This window comes from Conger conger, chromosome 16 (genome assembly GCF_963514075.1).
Source record: "Conger conger chromosome 16, fConCon1.1, whole genome shotgun sequence".
NCBI lineage: Eukaryota > Metazoa > Chordata > Actinopteri > Anguilliformes > Congridae > Conger > Conger conger.
In genome coordinates this window covers 21,232,955-21,253,297 of record NC_083775.1, presented here as the reverse complement: position 1 = coordinate 21,253,297, position 20,343 = coordinate 21,232,955, and the positions used below count along the sequence as shown (strand labels likewise).

General features: G+C 41.4%; 1 protein-coding gene across 5 annotated transcripts; it reads left to right on the top strand.

The window, feature by feature from the left end:
* The first annotated feature begins 421 nt into the window (after positions 1-421).
* On the top strand, positions 422-20,063 carry LOC133114223 (myosin-1B-like). Of its 5 annotated transcripts, none has more exons than XM_061223405.1 (38): positions 422-622; positions 1,281-1,424; positions 1,761-1,917; positions 2,231-2,258; positions 2,357-2,453; positions 2,555-2,647; positions 2,829-2,892; positions 3,178-3,276; positions 3,680-3,783; positions 4,194-4,332; positions 4,456-4,574; positions 4,655-4,804; positions 4,914-5,084; positions 5,240-5,565; positions 5,689-5,746; positions 5,862-5,949; positions 6,118-6,235; positions 6,363-6,486; positions 6,805-6,941; positions 7,298-7,553; positions 7,891-8,133; positions 8,734-8,910; positions 9,111-9,256; positions 9,691-9,781; positions 11,033-11,422; positions 11,578-11,704; positions 11,820-11,938; positions 13,491-13,687; positions 14,100-14,283; positions 15,088-15,253; positions 15,693-15,817; positions 16,079-16,387; positions 16,733-16,936; positions 17,247-17,372; positions 17,508-17,678; positions 17,805-17,909; positions 18,982-19,077; positions 19,917-20,063. In XM_061223405.1, the coding sequence occupies exons 1-38, from the start codon at positions 422-424 to the stop codon at positions 20,061-20,063; spliced, it is 5,796 nt and encodes a 1,931-aa protein (XP_061079389.1). The 5 variants fall into 5 exon arrangements, with proteins under 5 accessions (XP_061079389.1, XP_061079386.1, XP_061079385.1 ...); XM_061223402.1 differs by having other exon boundaries at positions 2,357-2,468; positions 5,240-5,546; positions 5,673-5,746; XM_061223401.1 differs by having other exon boundaries at positions 2,357-2,474; positions 5,240-5,546; positions 5,673-5,746.
* Positions 20,064-20,343: the final 280 nt, after the last annotated feature.

Here is a 20,343-nt window from a genome sequence, read left to right as displayed (position 1 = left end):
CTCATGAAACTTTGCAAACCTTTACTCCATATCCAGGCGAGTGTTTTGTTTGTTTTTGTTACAAGCTTTTGGGGCGGGTACAGCATCACAAATCTCATTGTCAGATCCTGAAATTCCTCATTTCTAGAATTTTTATCAAAACAATCTTCAAACATTATTTAGAATCTGAAAGAATTATAGTGATATATTACTTGGTTCACATTATTGACTATAAATATGTTTGATTTGTCATTTCCTGCTTTTTTGGTGGAACATAACATTAACTTTGATATAGAATTAAATACAAGAAACATTCTGGTGAAGCAAAAAATGTGTTTTTGAAAAAGAAAATGCGGCAATCATATTTTATTGTGAGTTCAAGTTTTAGCAATAGTGTGGACTGTACCTAGGCCCCTGTCTCCTTGTTGGGCAGCCTTGGAGAATGAGCGATGCTGAGATGGAAATATTTGGGGTGGCTGCCCCATACCTTCGAAAGCCGGAGCGTGAAAGGATTGCAGCCCAGAACAAACCTTTCGATGCTAAAGCGGCCTGCTATGTGGCAGACCCCAAGACTGAGTATGTGAAAGGCAAGATCAAGAGCCATGACAGCAACTCCGTCACCGTAGAAACGGAGGATGGAAGGGTGGGTGACTAATGAGATTCTTCGTCACTAAACCATCTCTGATAAAATGTGATATTATAATGTGAAACACAACTCTTTTATCGTTTGGATGAAATTAAATTAAATTTCATATACACTTTTCAGTTATATTGCAAAAAAGAAGGGTGTTAAAGCATGTTTTTATAACTATCACTAACACATACATCAGGTACAGTAAACTGTCATTTCTAACCAAGATTTAAAATGATTAATAACTATTTTGAATAGCCCTGCTTGTTTCTTTAAAACTGAAAGGCCACATTTAGAAATCTTTGAATTATCTGCATGCAAGCCACATGCAAGTTACTTGTGAAATTTAGAAGATAAATCTGATTTAGAACAGATATGTGAGAGTCTAAACATACATAATATATAGTACATGAGCTCTCCCATTGTTCCCTGGTGTTTACAATGATTCATATTTAACAGTCATTCCCTATTCTAGATCATCATCATCTTTTACTTTAGTTTTCTGTTTAAATGTTTATTAATTTCAACTAACTATTTTATTTATCTTGCATCTTAGATATGCTATTACTATTTGTGTCAAAATGTGATTAAACATAATCTAATCGATAGGTCAATAATGACAGTTTCAATAGCCGCTGCTCTTTTTAAAGCAGCGCTTTATTGTCTGCAGGTTGTCACGGCGAAGGCCGATGACATCAGGCCCATGAATCCCCCCAAATTTGACAAGATCGAGGACATGGCCATGCTCACACACCTGCACGAGCCTGCTGTCCTCTTCAACCTGAAGGAGCGCTACGCTGCCTGGATGATATATGTAAACACGCCCACCCGCTTACTATGAATGGAGCTGTCATGCTGGAGAACTGCAATTCATACTGTAAATGGACTTGCTCAATGGCATTATAACATAAATGGCTACTCCGTCAATTTATCAAGAACCTTTTTGCTAAAACATTAAACTGACCATTTTATGTACAGTAGGTGTATATTTAAGAGATTGTTTTGCACCTTTAAGATGTATTGTGATGATGTGTCTGTGAGAGTTAAGTTGACAGGATGTTCTTGACTGACTGCCATACGACATAAGCAGTGCGGTCAGCAAAGCTGGATTGAGGAGGCGGAAAAGGTGTATGAACTCTTCTTTTTATAGACCTACTCGGGGCTGTTCTGTGTGACCGTGAACCCCTACAAGTGGCTCCCGGTGTACAACCCTGAGGTGGTCGCAGGATACAGGGGGAAGAAGCGGCAGGAGGTCCCTCCCCACATCTTCTCAATCTCTGACAATGCCTATCAGTTCATGCTTACCGGTATTATATGCAACTTCTGCATTGATTAATTAGTGTCAATGTTATATTTAAATTGCACACCATTTTTCCATGTTCAGGCATGTGTCAGTATAGATTTATATATTTGAATATATTTTATTTTATTTGAAACTTTTTCATATACTATGTGTATGCTGCAAGAAACTACTAATACAGAGTCAGCCTTGTGTATAATATAAGGCTGTTGATTTAAATTTACTTTCTCTAGCTTTTGGGTCTCCAGCTCTTTCCGGTTACACGCACTGTTCCCTTTGGCAACAAACTTTCATATTCCTTCTTCTTCTTTTTTTTGCAGATCGTGAAAATCAGTCAATCTTGATCACGTAAGAACCTCCTCAGAGACAGGACTAGAAGCACATAAACATTTTAAACGCATGTCCTCTGTCCTCCGTTAAACGTTGTTTTGCATTTGTTTCACCAGTGGAGAATCTGGTGCAGGGAAGACGGTGAACACGAAGCGTGTCATTCAGTACTTTGCAACAATCGCAGTGGCTGGAGGAGACAAGAAGAAGCAGGAAGCGGCTCCAGGCAAAGTGCAGGTGAGAGACTGTAGAAATATGAGAAGATCCAAATGGAAGGTCCGCATGAAAGCTTGATGATGATCCAATGTGCTCCACAGGGAACGCTGGAAGATCAAATCATTTCAGCCAACCCCCTGCTGGAGGCCTTTGGTAATGCCAAAACCGTGAGGAATGACAACTCATCCCGCTTTGTGAGTATATTTGACTCAACAGTTGGAAAAGCATGGAATGAGGACTTTCTCTGGTGCCTCTACCTTGATGTGTTTTCTCTTTCATATATAAACAGAAAGTATATGTGTTATGTGCAATGTGCTTTGCCGAAACTGCATGATACAGACTTGCATGTTCATGTTACAAAATTAATCACTCCAGGGCAAATTCATCCGAATCCACTTTGGAACAAAGGGGAAGTTGGCTTCAGCTGACATTGAAACTTGTGAGTTTGTGTTTTTATCATTTTTAGATAAATGTTATTTCAAACTATTTCATATTCTGTCAATCAGAGATCATCGAATCATGGCCCTCAAGGTCCAAGAACAGCTGGTTTTCCACCCTCCCTTTACCTGGCCAATCAGCAGCGCTAATTTTTCAGCTAATTACCTGGGTGAAAAGAAAACCAGAGCCAGATTTGGATTCCAGGTCCAGGTTTGATGATTGCAGCTTTAAATTAAGCAGTAGCCACGGTGACCTCTGTTGACTTCTGATGTCTTTTATCCTGCAGATCTTCTTGAAAAGTCCAGAGTGACGTTTCAACTGCCAGCAGAGAGGAGTTATCACATCTTCTATCAGATCCTGTCGAATAAGAAGCCAGAGCTGATTGGTAAGTGCACCAGACTGCAATAAGAGAGCAGACATTATTAACCATAATTCCAGTTTTAAAATGAGAGGAAAAAGCTAATTTGCTAATACACCACAGTATAATAGGAGGGCAGAGCTGGTTGCCACACACTGTTGATCATCTGGTATTGGGAGTAATATTTCTGCCAGTAAGGATTTTTTTTCTTCTTCTCTCAATAACGAGCAACTCAGGGCTTATTTAGAGTTATGAAAATAGAAACTTTAATTAGGATGTAATTCTTCACCATTATAGTTGCATAATATACTGTAAACTCAATGTGAACTCGTAGACTCTTGAATAGTATCCCCCAGTTTTTGAGAAATGTTTTCCAAAACTAGAATTGTGTTATATTTGGCCACACCCTAATGATATTTTTTTCCCTTAGAGATGACACTGCTCACCTCCAATCCATACGACTATCCCTTCATCAGTCAGGGGGAGATCACGGTACAGAGTATCAGTGACACTGATGAGCTGATGGCTACAGATGTGAGTGCAGTTCCCATCTTCCCACAGTGAGACTGCAGCAGGCTGCTCTGATAAAGCTTATCTTCTCCAAACCCTGGATTACTGCTTGTGCAGTCAGTTCTGCGAGATGCAGAGGCTGTCTTATTATGCATTTAGATTTGTTGGTGACCGTTTCTGACATTTTCTGATGATTGAATTAGTCAAAATTTGTGGTCATGAATTACCTTTGAAAGAAATGTCTGCATTTGTTTGACAAAACCAATATAATGTTGCAGCCTCGGTAGTTCAACATTTAATAAAATAAATTACGCAAAACATTTTATATTATTCTGCCATTATGTGAGGTTGTTGTTTCCAGTATATGGTGCCCATGGATAAATCAGTGTACATTTACATGAGTGCAAATTGAACAAGATTTCCTGCTCAAACAGAGTGCCATAGATATCCTGGGCTTCAACTCTGAGGAGAAGATCGGTATCTACAAGCTGACTGGTGCTGTGATGCATCATGGGAACATGAGATTCAAGCAGAAGCAGCGCGAGGAGCAGGCAGAACCTGACGGCACTGAGGGTGACACAGCACATGTGTTTTTAAATATATTTGTGAAGAGCGCAGATTGATTCCTGAGTGACATTCTTATTTATTTTCTATGTGTGTGGGTGTGTGTTTGTGTGTGCTGCATATATCCTACAGTGGCTGACAAAGTTGCCTACCTCATGGGGCTGAACTCAGCTGACTTGCTGAAAGCTCTGTGCTACCCTCGAGTGAAGGTCGGGAACGAGTATGTGACCAAAGGCCAGACTGTTCAGCAGGTAGCATCAGACATTTGTAGCTTTGTCAAGCTCTCTGACTTCAGGGCCCATCCGTTCACATGCCAATGTCTTGTCCCCAGGTGTACAACTCCATGGGAGCCCTCTCTAAGGCAGTTTATGAAAAACTGTTTTTCTGGATGGTAACTCGGATAAATCAGCAGCTGGACACAAAGCTGCCCAGGCAGCATTTCATCGGAGTGCTGGACATAGCAGGATTTGAGATCTTTGAGGTGAGCCTGAATTACTACTGCAAACATTGGAGTTCACTAAATAACAAAACGGAATTCACAGTTAATAATACGTAGCTCTGAGCTTTGAATGTGGGTCAATGTCATCCAGATGAACAGCTTGGAGCAGCTGTGCATAAACTTCACCAATGAGAAACTGCAACAGTTTTTCAATCACCACATGTTTGTGCTGGAACAAGAGGAGTACAAGAAGGAAGGAATTGAATGGGAGTTCATCGACTTTGGCATGGACCTGGCCGCCTGCATTGAGCTGATAGAAAAGGTAATCCTAACTTTTTCCTTCTACACTTAAAATGTACTCAATGCACTTGTTAACAGAAACAGCAGAGTTTATAAAACATACTGCATGTGAGGAAAAACTTGGACAAATGTGACTCCACGGACATCAGTCTAAAACACAATGCAAATCCTCAACAGCCAATGGGCATCTTCTCCATCCTGGAAGAAGAGTGCATGTTTCCGAAGGCAACAGACACCTCTTTCAAAAACAAGCTCTATGACCAGCATCTTGGCAAAAATAGCAATTTCCAGAAGCCTAAACTTGCCAAAGGCAAAGTTGAATCCCACTTCTCCCTGGTCCACTACGCTGGTACTGTGGACTACAACATCGCCAGCTGGCTGGAGAAGAACAAGGATCCACTCAACGATACCGTGGTGCAGCTTTACCAGAAGGCAGGGCTGAAACTGCTGTCTCAACTGTTCGCCACCTACGCTTCAGCCGATGGTGAGTCACATAACAGTCAGTGATGCAAACCAAGGCCCTGCATTTAAAACAAATTAATACATACAAACAAATTAAATATTAATGAATGAATATGTATGTACATAATGTACATTTCCTTTTTTAAAGCTGATGGTGTTGGAAGCAAGAAAGGTGGAAAGAAGAAAGGCTCCTCCTTCCAGACTGTGTCTGCACTTTTTAGGGTATAAATGCTGCCTCACCCTCTCAGCATGTGGAATGCTTGGGAGCACAGCAATTGACCGAATAAAAATGGCTCATCCTCCCATTTGCTCACAGATATCTTTTGTTGTCCCTCAGGAGAATCTGAACAAGTTGATGGCTAACCTCAGGTCCACCCATCCCCACTTTGTACGCTGCATCATCCCAAATGAAACAAAAATGCCAGGTAAGAAAGACAGTTCAATGTCTGTCTTAACGTTTTCTGGTGGAGCATAGCCATCTGCTAAGGTCAGGTCTAGCTCTACTAGCCCCATACCTCAATTTACTCACTCCAGTATCTAACTTGGTACTTTTTGTCAATCTGCTTGTTAAGTATAGTCGTCGCTGTTCTCAGGGTCCATGGACCACCATCTTGTTCTGCACCAGCTACGCTGTAACGGTGTGCTGGAGGGGATCAGGATCTGCAGGAAGGGCTTTCCCAGCAGGATCCTCTATGGAGATTTCAAGCAGAGGTATTACTGTAGTCTTTCCTTTTCAGCACTGGATCACTTTGTAAGACCCACCCTTTCAGTCACGGTCTGCTCTGCCAGGCTGCTGTCAATCACTCTTCATCTCCTCCCCTTCCCATCACTCCCACAGATACAGGATCCTGAATGCAAGTGCTATCCCTGAGGGACAGTACATCGATAGCAAAAAGGCCTCAGAGAAATTACTCTCCTCCATCGATGTCGACCATGCTCAGTACAAATTTGGATACACAAAGGTGAAATAAATTGTGCAAATTCTGCACAACATGCCATAAAAGTGTGCTGGTATTAGTGTGGCATCTCCTTGAATAGTCAATCTCTGTTGAGCCAAATTTGTTAGAGTTTAGTGTAAAATTCAGAGGATGGCCTATTGCAATTAGACATACAGTCGACTAATGATAGTGTTACTATTTTTGCAGTGCATAAAGCCTCACCCGTCCATCTCTGTTACAAGACTCCTTAATGGCTATACTTCTCAGAAGGTGGCCATGGCAACCAGTTATACTTTTTCAGCTCACCTGGCTTTGTTGTGTAACTCTTCCTTGCATGAACAGGTGTTCTTCAAAGCCGGGCTCCTTGGCCTTCTGGAAGAAATGAGAGATGAACGCCTGGCCGTGCTTATGACCCGCCTACAGGCCGTTTCCAGGGGATACGTCACTCGTCTGAAATTCAAGGAGATGACCCAGAAAAGGTCTGGACTCTTTTGCTCTAAATACCGGACTAGGGGTCAGCATCCCTGGTCCTGGAGTGCCAGAGATGGCCCTGGTTTTTGCTACATCCAAAGATGTATTAATCTTGGTTGTTCCAGTGTAATGAATGCAGGTGATCATGTGCTGGAGACTGTTTCACCTTTCAGACTGAATATTCAGTTAATGTGACATATGGCCTGGAACCCGACATAGAAAATGCAGTTAGAATAGTTACTGGTTGTATAGTCTTCTATGGTAATGCAGTGTTTACGAAGGTGATATGCTGCACTTAGCTTTGAAACAGGACTATGTAAAAGCATTAGTATTTTCATTTTTTTATATGTGCTGCTCTATTCAGGGAATCTATATTCATCATCCAGTACAACATCCGCTCGTTCATGAACGTGAAGAACTGGCCGTGGATGAAGCTCTTCTTCAAGATCAAACCTCTGCTGCGGAGCGCGGAGGCAGAGAAGGAGATGCAAACCATGAAGGAGGAGTTCATCAAACTCAAAGAGGAGTTTGCCAAATCTGAGGCTCGGAGAAAGGAGCTGGAGGAAAAGATGGTGGTCCTTGTCCAGGAGAAGAACGATCTTTTCCTTCAGATTCAGGCAGCAAGTTATTATTATTATTATTTGGCAGTTTGAAATTCCAGACAAAGAATAATCATCCAAGTACAGTAGAATTCTGACATCCGGTACAGAAATTCTCCTGTTCATACTCTAACCTAAAATACTTAAAATTGAATGTACCTTGCAACATTATTTCTATAATAAATCTTGTTATTTTCTAGCCAACTAGGAAGTAACCAGGCTATCGCTGAGTAAAACTTCAGCTATATTTGGCTTAACCTAGTCCGTTTACTTTTTGTCTCTAGATTACTAGATTTCAATCCCAGCTGCATGTAGATTTCGCTCACTTTTGCTCAATGGCCATGGTCTCCTTTCACAGGAGAGAGAGAACCTGTCCGACGCGGAAGAGCGTTGCGAGGGTTTGATAAAGAGCAAGATCCACCTGGAGGCAAAAATGAAGGAGTGCTCTGAGAGGCTGGAGGATGAGGAGGAGATGAACGCGGAAATAATTGCCCGGAAGAGGAAGCTGGAGGATGAGTGCTCAGAGCTCAAGAAAGACATCGACGACCTGGAGCTCACTATTGTCAAAGTGGAGAAGGAGAAACACGCGGCAGAAAACAAGGTCTACATGAGTACATTTCTCCCATCTACTACCGCATTTACCAGTCACCACACCAATAAGTCACAATACTGGAATGTTGCACTACCTGTATATGCAAAAAACCACATACAATGTGTTTTTGCCCTTGGCCAGTGCATTCCCCATCAACATCGGTGGTTAGAAGCAGGACATGTAAATCACATACATGTACATCTATATTGGTATATTGATTCAAATGACTCACCAGCCCCAAACATGCACCCTTGGATCCAGCTGTTTTGCTCTAGCCACTTTTAATTAAAACCAGTGGCTGTGCATGAGTAAACACAGAGGAGGTCCTGAACCAGCTTTTGATTGTTTTTCATGCATGTCTGATGTTGTGGCACATTCATGCGTGAATCATATTAAGGGCCCTTTTGATATCACAGAAATGGCCTAATAAAAAGAAAATCAGCAGGTGATCTTTATTCAGGTGTGTACTCATACATATATACATGCAAAACAACTTAAGCAGGCTCAGGAACATGGGTTACTGTTTGCCTCTCCTGCTTGTAGCATATTAACCACCAGCTATCAGAGTGGAATGCATTGGGGAATTCCATCCATCACTTCCATCCACAGGTGAAAAATCTAATAGAGGAGTTGACCACCTTAGAGGACACACTTCTGAAATCGACAAAGGAGAACAAAGCTTTGCAGGAGGTCCACCAGCAGACCCTGGATGACCTGCAGGCTGAGGAGGACAAGGTCAACGTGCTGACCAAGATGAAGGTCAAACTGGAGCAGCAGGTTGACGATGTATGTACTCAGCAGTTGACCCTTACTTTAGCAGTACACTGTATAACCAGAGGCATGCTGTAGGTCTCTTCCGCAATGCACAAGCAGTTATAACCCCCATATTTTTTTTATTTTCATGTATTTTTCTGCATTTTCATTGTTGGCAAGTTATTTCATTTTTAGTTAAGGTTTGGAATGATGGCATTTCCTGTTCTGTCCAGCTGGAGGGAGCTTTGGAGCAGGAGAAAAAGATTCGTGCGGACCTGGAAAGGACCAGGAGGAAACTGGAGGGAGACCTCAAGCTGTCCCAGGAGGCCATCATGGACCTGGAGAATGAGAGGCAGCAAATGGATGAAAAGCTGAAAAAGTATTCAAAAAAGCATTCCTCTTTTGCACACAGTTAACAAGCAGCTGCATGCTTATTACATGTTATCTGACAGTAGTATGGGGTAGAATGTCTAGTAACGAGCAACTATATGCTGTTGGGATGTTTAATTGAGGCGTTAAATGCAATTTTCTGGAAAAAGCTAGTGTACGCCTGAGAAAAAGTTTAGTTGTACATACCAAGCACCCAATGAGTAAATGGCCTTAAATAGGCTCATCTATACAATTTTTATCCATGCAAACACACCTTCTTTGAACATTTTGTTCTGGGAGCAAACATGATATTCTGAAAGAAAATCTTTTTAATACCAGACACGTGAACTATTATATCAGCTAAATTATAAAGGTTTTTATCCTTATCATAAATTAACTGTGGTTGCTGAGGAAGATTAAAATGTTAATCCCTTTCTCCTGTAGGAAGGATTTTGAACTCAGCCAGCTGCAGGGGAAGGTGGAAGATGAGCAAACACTAAGCACACAGCTTCAAAAGAAAATGAAGGAACTTCAGGCAAGTTGATTTCAGTTGAGACCACTTCACCTACCAACGCTCCATACTTTAAAATTATTTCATTTAAATGTTCTGACAGGTGTGAGCAGAGTAAAACCATGATTTATGCTGAAGATGGAAATGATATACTACGTGTGTTCAGTGATATACAGCGCAGTTCATAAGAATTTGGACAGTGGTACCATTTCAGTTCTTTTGGCTCTGTACTCCTGCAGATTGAAGTGAATACGATAAAATCATCTTTCTCAGCCTCATAATGGCTTCCTTGACTTTCAGTGGCACAACTATGGTCCTCATGTTGACAAACACCAAACACCAATAAATCAAAAATGACTCCAAAGGCAATCAAAAGCCTAAAATCAAGACTAGATACTGAAAGCTTTCTTGCAGTATCTGCTCAAAGGAAGTGATTGAATACAGCTCACTAATCAGAAACAGCTGAAAAACCAACTGTCCAATGGGTGCAACTATGTATAAAAAAGGGATATAATTTCATCATGGATTACCCAGAATACCCTCAGAATGTGACAGTCTACACTTTAACTTTATATTCATTGTTTCATTTCAAATCCAATGTGCTGGATTTACTTAGCCAAAAGAACAGAGATTGTAGCACTGTCCCAATACTTACGGACTGCAATGTGTATTTTTACTCAATGGGTAAATGTATATCTTATTTCTTAAAAATAAGACCAAAAAACCAAAACAAAAAAACATCACTTACAGCTATGTATGGCAAATATTAATATAAATGAACTCTCGTTATCAGGCGGCACGGATGGTGCCGTTGGTAGCACTGCCGCCTCACAGCAAGGAGGTCCTGGGTTCGAATCCCTGTCAGCCGAGGCCTCTCTGTGTGTTTGCATGTTCTCCCTGTGTTTGCGTGGGTTTCCTCTGGGTACTCCGGTTTCCTCCCACAGTCCAAAGACATGCAGGTTAGGCTGATTGGAGAGTCTAAATTTCCCATAGGTATGAGTGTGCGAGTAAATGGTGTGTGTGCCCTGCGATGGACTGGCGACCTATCCAGGGTGTATTCCTGCCTTTCGCCTAATGTATGCTGGGATAGGCTCCAGCCCCCCTGCGACCCTGTTCAGGATAAGCGCGTTAGGATAATGAATGAATGAATTAATGAATGAACTCTCGTCATGTCATTTAGATGTATAAAACCTCTAGATATTCTCCAGGTTTGGATCCAGTGTGATAGAGGATATGGGCCCCCATGAGGGATTTTAACCATTTTAATATCTGCAGGCACGTATTGAAGAGCTGGAGGAGGAGATCGAGGCTGAGCGTGCTGCTCGGGCCAAGGTCGAGAAGCAGAGAGCCGATCTCTCCAGGGAACTTGAGGAGATCAGCGAGAGGCTTGAAGAGGCTGGTGGCGCGACCGCTAGTCAGATCGAGATGAACAAGAAGCGCGAGGCTGAGTTCCTGAAGCTACGGAGAGACCTGGAAGAGTCCACCCTGCAGCACGAGGCCACTGCAGCCGCCCTCCGCAAGAAGCAGGCCGACAGCGTGGCAGAGCTGGGAGAGCAAATAGACAACCTTCAGCGCGTCAAGCAGAAGCTGGAGAAGGAGAAGAGTGAATGCAAACTGGAAATCGATGACCTCTCCGGCAACTTGGAGGGAATTCTGAAAAGCAAGGTACATGGCCTTGTTTACTGCCAGTCCTGATCACATCCAGGGGATATATCCAGAAGGGCTGGGCTGAGCCCCCTATTCACATAAAATCAGTCTGGCTTTCTTATTCCTGTGACATTTTAGTCTTGGAGTAGTTCCAATATCTTTCTGTATTTCAGGCTAACCTGGAGAAACTTTGCCGTAGTCTTGATGACCAAAATAGTGAGTTCAAGGCAAAAGCTGAGGAGGCCCAGAGGGCCCTGAATGACTTCACTACCCACAATGCTCGGTTGCAAACTGAAAATGGTAAGACGAAAATTTCACAGTGAACATGAACACAAGACACCACATATACACACATATACACCTTTTTTTCGTGCAAACTAGGGGGGGTTCCAAATAACCATTTCCATTTGAACAGGTGAACTTATTCGTCAGTTTGAGGAGAAGGAGGTGACAGTCACCCAGCTCAGCCGGAGCAAAACACTGCAGGCGCAGCAGATCGAAGAGCTGAAGAGACTCTTAGAGGAGGAAATAAAGGTGCTAGAAATGCTTCACAAATAACATTTCATTTCATTATTATGATTATATTTTCATCATAATTTACACAATATATGTATTCCTGGACCTTATTGTCACATTTGGAGCAAAGATCAATCAATCAGTCAACATTGTTCCTTAACTCACTCAGTTCCATGGATTTCTAGAACTCAATGCCCCTAGAGTGCCAAGCCAATACGACTACCCAACATTCTAAATGCACAAATGCAGTTTTTGACTGTGTAGACTTAAAAGGAAACACAGTACAGATCCTTTTGGAAGACTTACTTCAAATTCTTGAAATAATATTATTGACTAGCTGATTCAAGATAAAGAACTTTGATGATAAACTGTCCCTTGAAAATGAAAACCTGAGAAATATTAGTTAAGATATTTATTTCCCGGGACAGGGACATAAATTACCATAAAGAGATAAATCCCCCAGATAAAATAGATAAAAGTAAATACCAAAATTTCCAAAAATAAAAACGGGTAGCCTATAATTAAATCATAGGCTGCATTGGAGCCAAATGATTCAGACATCATTATATTCTATAATAGTTTGTAAAGCACATTTAATCACTGTGTGCAGGTGTATATGACAAATAAATGCAGAAGAATAATTAATTGAGTAAAAATGTAGACGAATAATTGATTGAGTAAAAACAGTAAACAGTAAAAAAAAATTAATCACAGCTTGCACAAGACAAGCTAAAAACATCGACAATTTAAGTGATTTGCAGCAGAAAGGTCATTGCTTCTTCTTATTCTCATCTGGTGTTTACTTCCTTGTGCAGTACCTTACAGTCTGCAAGTTACAGATGTAACAATGGTTCTATTAATTCTGGATGACTACCAGATTCTGAATATAGTATTCCATTTCCCAACATTCGCAGGTCGAGTAATGTATGCCAACAAAGTCACTTGTGACGTGGGCTGTGTAATATGCCCCAAAAAAGCCCTGTTTACCCCGTCCTCTACTCCAACAGAATCTTCCCTCCCAAGTTATGAATAACAGATAACTCGCTCCTCCAGGATTCATAGAATCATAGTTACCTCCATACACTGCATTCTATTTCATTCTTCCTTACCGCCAGAGGCAGTCTAAACCACACAGTACAGTAAATAGGTAGCAGTAAATGGTTATGATAAGCGTTAGCAACTTAGCCAACATACTCAAGCTTTGCACTCATTCTTATTACATTGCTAATGTAAGATGTCTTTATTTGCTCTTTATCTTTATAGTTTGTCTTCACAAACTTATTTTGGCTAATTATTGTTGAATTTGCCAAACTAAGTTATGATTTTTGTTGTTAGTTGTTGATAAAGACAAATGTTGATTGAATCCCTTGAATGTCCTTGTGCTATGCCATCCTGAATGATAGGCAATGCTTTGGAAACGCATAACTACATTGTATAAAGTATGACCTTTTTTATTTTCTCTCTAATCGGTTTGCTTGAATGTTTTTAAAAAATGCTATTATTTGAAAAGTGATATCGATTTGAAAATAATAAAAAATGAATATTTACATGCTGCATTGCTTGCTTTTAGGCCAAGAACGCCCTGGCCCACGCCTTGCAGTCGGCTCGTCATGACTGCGACCTGCTGAGGGAGCAGTTTGAGGAGGAGCAGGAGGCCAAGGCTGAGCTGCAGCGGGGGATGTCCAAGGCCAACAGCGACGTGGCTCAGTGGAGAACCAAATACGAAACTGACGCCATCCAGCGCACTGAGGAGCTGGAGGAGGCCAAGTAAGTGGACAGTCTCAAGTATTTCATTCACCACCATGAAAGGATTCCAATGTTTACACTGGAAACCTGCTTACAGAAGGCTTTTGTTTTTAATAAAGGCTATGGGGATAGCAAGATCATTATTTAACTGCTTACCTGGGATTCTTTTTTCGTCTACAAGGAGTGAATAATTCACAGACGTACTGAAGGGTTTGGCCATAATTCTCTTCATTGTATTCTACTTAAGTCTACCAGCAGCATTAAATTGTCTAGTCAAGAAGATCTTAGCCTTCTTTAAACATGCTGTTCTAATTAATTGCCACCTGAAAAAAAATGCACTGACAAACTGTAGGAAGCCAATTATACATTTCAGCTCCCCATGCCTGCTGTGTACATTAACAATGCTTTTTCTTCTCTGTATTTATCATGGAAGGAAGAAGCTGGCTCAGCGTCTGCAGGATTCTGAGGAGCAGACAGAGGCTGTGAACTCCAAGTGTGCCTCTCTGGAGAAGACCAAGCAGAGGCTGCAGGCCGAGGTGGAGGACCTCATGATCGAGACCGAGAGGGCCAATGCTGCCACCGCTGCCCTGGACAAGAAGCAGAGGAATTTTGACAAGGTATTGATATTGGGGCACTAATTTTCTCCGGATCAGTCAGTGCATTTCGATCCACACATACAGTACTGTGCAGAAGTCTTAGGCACCCTAGACTTTATTATATATATATGTTTATTTTTTTGTGTGTGTTAGTATAAAATAACACATTTGAGATTTTATTTTCCAAAATATTTAATTTTACAGAGACATTTTTTTATTTAATTAAAAAAGTAACATATTACTGTAAGCAAATTGCTACTTTTTACATAAAAACTTGATCAAGGCTGTTTGAGATCAGAAGCAAGGAGCCAACCAAAGTCTGCAGAAAAACTGTGGCAAGTTCTCCAACATGCTTGGGACAACCTCCCTGCTGATTGTCTTATAGAACTGCAGGACAGCGTTGGCTGTCTCAGAGAAGTGATGCAGTTTTAATGCCGAAGGGTAGTCACAAAAAATATTGATTTGATTCAGTTTTTAACTATTCTGCCAAATTACTAAAATGTAATGTAAAATGTATAGTATGTTTATTTAGGACCTTTCATTGAATTATTTTTGAAAGAATCTGATCTGTACAGGTGCCTAAGACTTTTGCACAGTACTGTATATGTGATATTTATATTATACACACTTTGGAATACCTTTGACTAATGTTAATTATGAAATGCATAGTTTGCTGTCATTTTGTGTGTATGACCTTGGAGGCGGGGTGGATCGTAGAGGCACGTCCAGTCATGAACAACTCAATACCAGTTTCAGGTGAGGGGCGATCTAGGGTTATGGTTGATTAATCAATAAAATGAGGCTGTTGAATGTGGCTCCCTGCAGATCCTTGCAGAATGGAAACAGAAGTACGAGGAAAGCCAATCAGAACTTGAGTGCTCTCAGCGAGAGTCCAGGTCCCTGAGCACTGAACTGTTCAAGCTGAAGAACTGTTATGAAGAGGCACTCGACCACTTAGAATCCATCAAGAGGGAGAACAAAAACCTGCAGCGTAGGTTTATTTTACTTGCACTTTACACTTATTAGACATAGTCATTATTTACATTATTATGTACAGATGTAAGCTTAAGGTTGACTAGTGCTTATTCATTCACAGTGCTGGGTATTTGCTGCAGCTCAAGTTAACAATCTATCTTCTTGTTTGCGGATACAATCATAAACTTCATAAACATGCAATCTTTGGATTTTGAACTCAATTTTAGACAATTTTAAAGAAAATGATTAAAATAATAATAATAAATCATTTAAAATAGTGCAAAGTGTATGGGGTTAATGGTTATGTGCTGAAATATATATTTTATTTATGGTAAATTCTATTGAATTGCATTCAAGTGGACTGAGTTGATGGAAGCAGGTGAATAAAGTAATTAAATTAAAATTATGAGAAATTAATTGCTGACCATGTTATGTGTTTTCCTCATTGTTTCCAGAGGAAATTGCTGATGTGTCTGGACAGGTTGCTGATTCTGCTAAGACTATTCATGAGCTGGAGAAAGCGGTCAAACAGGCTGAACAAGACAAACTGGATGCCCAGAGTGCTTTGGAAGAGGCTGAGGTAATCCAGAATTCATTGTTTTCCCAGATTCAATCCAAACATATTGCTCTTTATCCTTGAATAGCAACATTAAGAAAATTTTTCATTTCATTATTTAATTGCTTTTCATTACTGTATCATGGGGTTGTTCATGCCCTACTTAAAATTTCCTTCCTCACATAAGTGTTTTGGATCCACACAAGTATACTGTATGGGAAAACGATATTTGCCTGTAGTTTAGCATCACAATGAATATTGAATACCAATGTTTGCATTTCTCAGTCTTCGTTGGAGCACGAAGAGGCCAAAATCCTGCACATCCAGCTGGAGCTGAACCAGGTGAAGTCCGAGGTGGACCGAAAGGTGGCGGAGAAAGAGGAGGAGATCGACCTGCTGAAGAGGAACTACCAGCGGACGGTGGATATGCTGCAGAACACGCTGGACGCGGAGACCAGGAGCAGGAACGATGCGGTCAGGGTGAAGAAGAAGATGGAGGGGGATCTGAACGAGATGGAGGTTCAGCTGGGCCACGCTAACCGCCAGGCGGCTGAGGCACACAAGCAGCTGCGCATCGTTCAGGGTCAGCTCAAGGTGGGTGGCCGGCTCTGCCTCCTCGTCTCCATGGCAACCCTGCACTCAATAAAAAAATTTTTAAATTCCGTCACTGTAAGAATAACGAATACTATATAGGTTGGCTATATTTTGTAGATGAAGTAGATTTATTTATCATTGAATCAAAATGGCTGCTGTGAATCCATCAAGCAGGTGTGACATAAAACCTCTCCCCTGTTCACTAAAATACAATCTTATAATAACAATTATAACAATAATAATAATAATAATAATAATTATTATTATTATTCACAGCAATGCAGGTGGTAAAACTTGTATGTGTGTGTGCTTGTTTTTGTTTATATCTGTGTTTGTCTCTGCCAGGATGCCCAGGTCCATTTGGACGATGCCCTACACGGGCAGGAGGACCTGAAGGAGCAGCTGGCGATCGCCGAGCGGAGGAACACTCTAATGATTACCGAGATAGAGGAGCTAAGGGCAGCGCTGGAGCAGTCGGAGAGAGCTCGCAAACTGGCCGAGCAGGAGCTGGTCGAAGCCAGCGAGCGGATGCAGCTCCTGCACTCTCAGGTCAGCCCCCCATTCCAAAGAAAAGGCATGACCTTTGACCTTTGGTACACCTCTGCCTTTATCTACAGCGGGAATCACAAAATGCAGTCAGGGCTGCAGTATCTGCGGGTGGTTTTGGTATCTTTAAAGCAGCAGTCAGATTAGGCCTTGTGAACTCAAGGTGTGTGAACTCATTGGACAAACAATGACTTAGCTTAATAACTTAGGTACAGATGCTGCAGACTTGAGTTTGAGATCCCTGGTATACAGAAACAGGATCTTGATTGAGGAATTACCACATTCTATTCCCATTTTGTGCAACTTCTCACAGAACACCAGTCTCTTAAACTCAAAAAAGAAGATGGAGATTGATATCACACAGCTGCAGTCAGACATTGAGGACACTGCCCAAGAAGCAAGAAACGCAGATGAAAAAGCAAAGAAGGCCATCGTTGATGTGAGTACTGGTCCCACCAGAGACCACTATGCCACCTTGCCTGACTGATGTTTAGAAAGACAGCAAAGGATTAGAATCAGGGAAAAGGTCTTGTCTATGTGATCGGTTAACTAACATTTGAAAGGTTTTTAACAGGCTGCCATGATGGCAGAGGAGCTGAAGAAGGAGCAGGACACCAGCGCTCACCTGGAGAGGATGAAGAAGAACTTGGAAGTCACGGTCAAAGACCTGCAGCACCGTCTGGATGAGGCTGAGAATCTGGCCTTGAAGGGCGGGAAGAAACAGCTCCAGAAACTGGAGACTAGGGTAAATGGGAACCGTTAACAACGGGAACAGTTAATGTTGAAGGCCGTGTTGCTAACGCACTAATTGTAATGGCTGGTGCTTGCTGTGTTTCTTATTTCAATAACACGCCTCACTCTATGAGCACAGGTTCGAGAGCTGGAGAACGAATTGGAGGCTGAGCAGAAACGTGGTGCAGAGGCCATGAAAGGAGTCCGGAAGTATGAGAGGAAAGTGAAGGAACTCACATATCAGGTAAAGTCAGCTCTTGAAGTGGGCTCGTAGTCACTGGAACGCAGTGCTGTTTTTTGCTCTTTGGAGTAGCGTGACTTTTTTTGCACACCAGCGCTTGTTCCCGGTGCTCTTTTCTCTGTCCGTTCAACCCTTACGCTCTCCTCACTAAACGACTGCTGTAGTTAGCGTGGTAGTATGACCAGTATGACCAGAGTACCGGCACTTATTTATTTTCACAAAAGTAAGGTAAAGTAAAAAAGAAATGCAGAAAGAAATGCAGTCTGCCTTGATCACCTGCAAAATCACCTTCAGTATGTTTTGATATATGATTAACTTTAGGCATCTTTGCACTTATAGACAACATTTGACACAGTTTACATGCAGTAAATGTGAAACTAGGAGACTCATGCTTTTGTTGTAGTGCTCCAAAATCAAAGTTTTAATCTATCAGTAGAGTTACTTGGGGCTGATCACTCCTAACATGAAGGAAACTCTTGAATAAATAACCGATAAAAGTATTGAAAGCAGGTGCTTTCACACACATTGATTTTGCTGCTGGAGTTAATGGAGCAATTAGCATCCTTGCCTGTGTATAGAAATGCTAGGCTGGCCCAGTTGCCCATTAATAGCTTGGCTGCCACAGAAGAGTGACTGAAACAGGGTGGTTGCTGGAGCATATTCAGCAGGAGCTTCAGCAACAGACTGCTGAACTTGCTCATGTTTCATGAGGCGCTGTGGCTCAGGTGAGGTTGCCATGGAAGTCTGAGGTATAGAAGGATGTGAACAACTAGGGCCACTAGTGCGGTTGAAATGGTGTGCTCCTTGACCGTGACGTACGTGCATTGGTTTGCCATCCAAGGCGAAACAGACAGACTGCATCAACAACTCTGAATCACTTAATCACTAACATCAAGTTTGTAAGGCAGGGGCAGGTAGTTTCACCAAGGACACTCACAGAAAGGTTTACTGTGGTTGACGTTTCTTTTATTTTGGCAGTTAAACGTTTCTGTCATACAAATCATGTTGTATGACCTATATACATGTACACATAATTCATTGGTTCATATATTACATTGAGTACACTATCGTTCAGGCTGCAGAAGACAAGAAGAATGTGGCGGGACTGCAAGACCTGGTCAGCAAGCTACAGCTGAAGGTGAAAGCCTACAAAAAGCAGTGCGAAGAGGCGGTGAGTAGTCATTCTGTAATACAATCATATTATTATACTGACGATGATGATGGTGACAGTGATAATGGTCAGATCCAGAGTAGTGTAATAGATATGTAACCAGGCTTGTAACCTTGAGCTAGGTACCTATACAGTTCAGTTTTTTACATTACATTGCATGGCATTTAGCAGACGCTCTTATCCAGAGCGACGTACAATGAAGTGATTGAATGTATTTGGACAATTTCTGTTCTTTTGGCTCTGTAGTTCTGCACATTTAATTTTAAATGAAACAATACATGTGAGGTTAAAGTGTTGACTGTCCCCTTTAATTTGAGGTGCATCCATATCAGGTGATGTGTGTAGGCATCACATCCCTTTTTATACATACAGTATCTCCCCGATACTCCCAGTATCTATTTTAGGGGACCAAAAGTAATTGGACTGTTGGCATCTCACTGGCTTCTGAATACCCAGTTGTATTCAATTGCTTAATTAGTGCAGGTATCAGAAAGCTTTCAGTATCTAGTCTTGATTTTAGGCTTTTGATTGCTTTTATTGGAATTTATCAACTTGTGGACCAAAGTTGTGCCAATGACAGTCAAGGAAGCCATTGTGAGGCCGAGAAATAATTTTAAAAATGGTCTGTGACATAGGCAAAACAATACATAAATAATTATGGAATATTGGATATCACTTTATATCCAGCTGTGTAAATGGATACCTTGTAAAAATGTAAAGGTTTTGTAAGACACTCTGCATGAGTCTCCTAAAAGCATAATACATGATGTTTATTATCATAATACTTATTATTAGAATGTTATATTTAATAATATTTTGTATTAATTTCTGAATGGCAGGAGGAGCAAGCTAACAGCCATCTGGCCAAGTGCAGGAAGGTGCAGCACGAGCTGGAGGAGGCAGAGGAGCGTGCTGACATCGCTGAGTCCCAGGTCAACAAGCTGAGGGCCAAGAGCCGTGACGTAGGCGGGAAGGTGGAAGAGTAGCTTAGCTGGGGGACACTCGTGTCGATGGTATCGGAATAATAAGACCCACGCATAGAAATTGTATTTTTTTCCATTTCTCGGAAATGTCTTTAGAGTATTCAGCTCGGTGAGGTTTTCAAAAATTTACCAGATAAATACGAATTAAAACATTTCCCCAAATTAACCCAAGTAAAAAGATGTTGTTTGATATTTGGGGTAGAAATAGAAAAACAGTGTTAAACAGATTCAATATTTTGGTCTATTAGCCTGAAAGTTTGATGGGCTTATATGTACCAAGGGT

Bases quoted from the DNA above. Each gene is read 5' to 3' on its own strand.
- LOC133114223 (XM_061223400.1), top strand. From the start codon at position 422: ATGAGCGATGCTGAGATGGAAATATTTGGGGTGGCTGCCCCATACCTT. The intron at 2,475-2,554 runs GTGAGAGACTGT...TGTGCTCCACAG, and splicing joins CGGCTCCAGGCAAAGTGCAG to GGAACGCTGGAAGATCAAAT. The intron at 8,134-8,733 runs GTCTACATGAGT...TTCCATCCACAG, and splicing joins AACACGCGGCAGAAAACAAG to GTGAAAAATCTAATAGAGGA.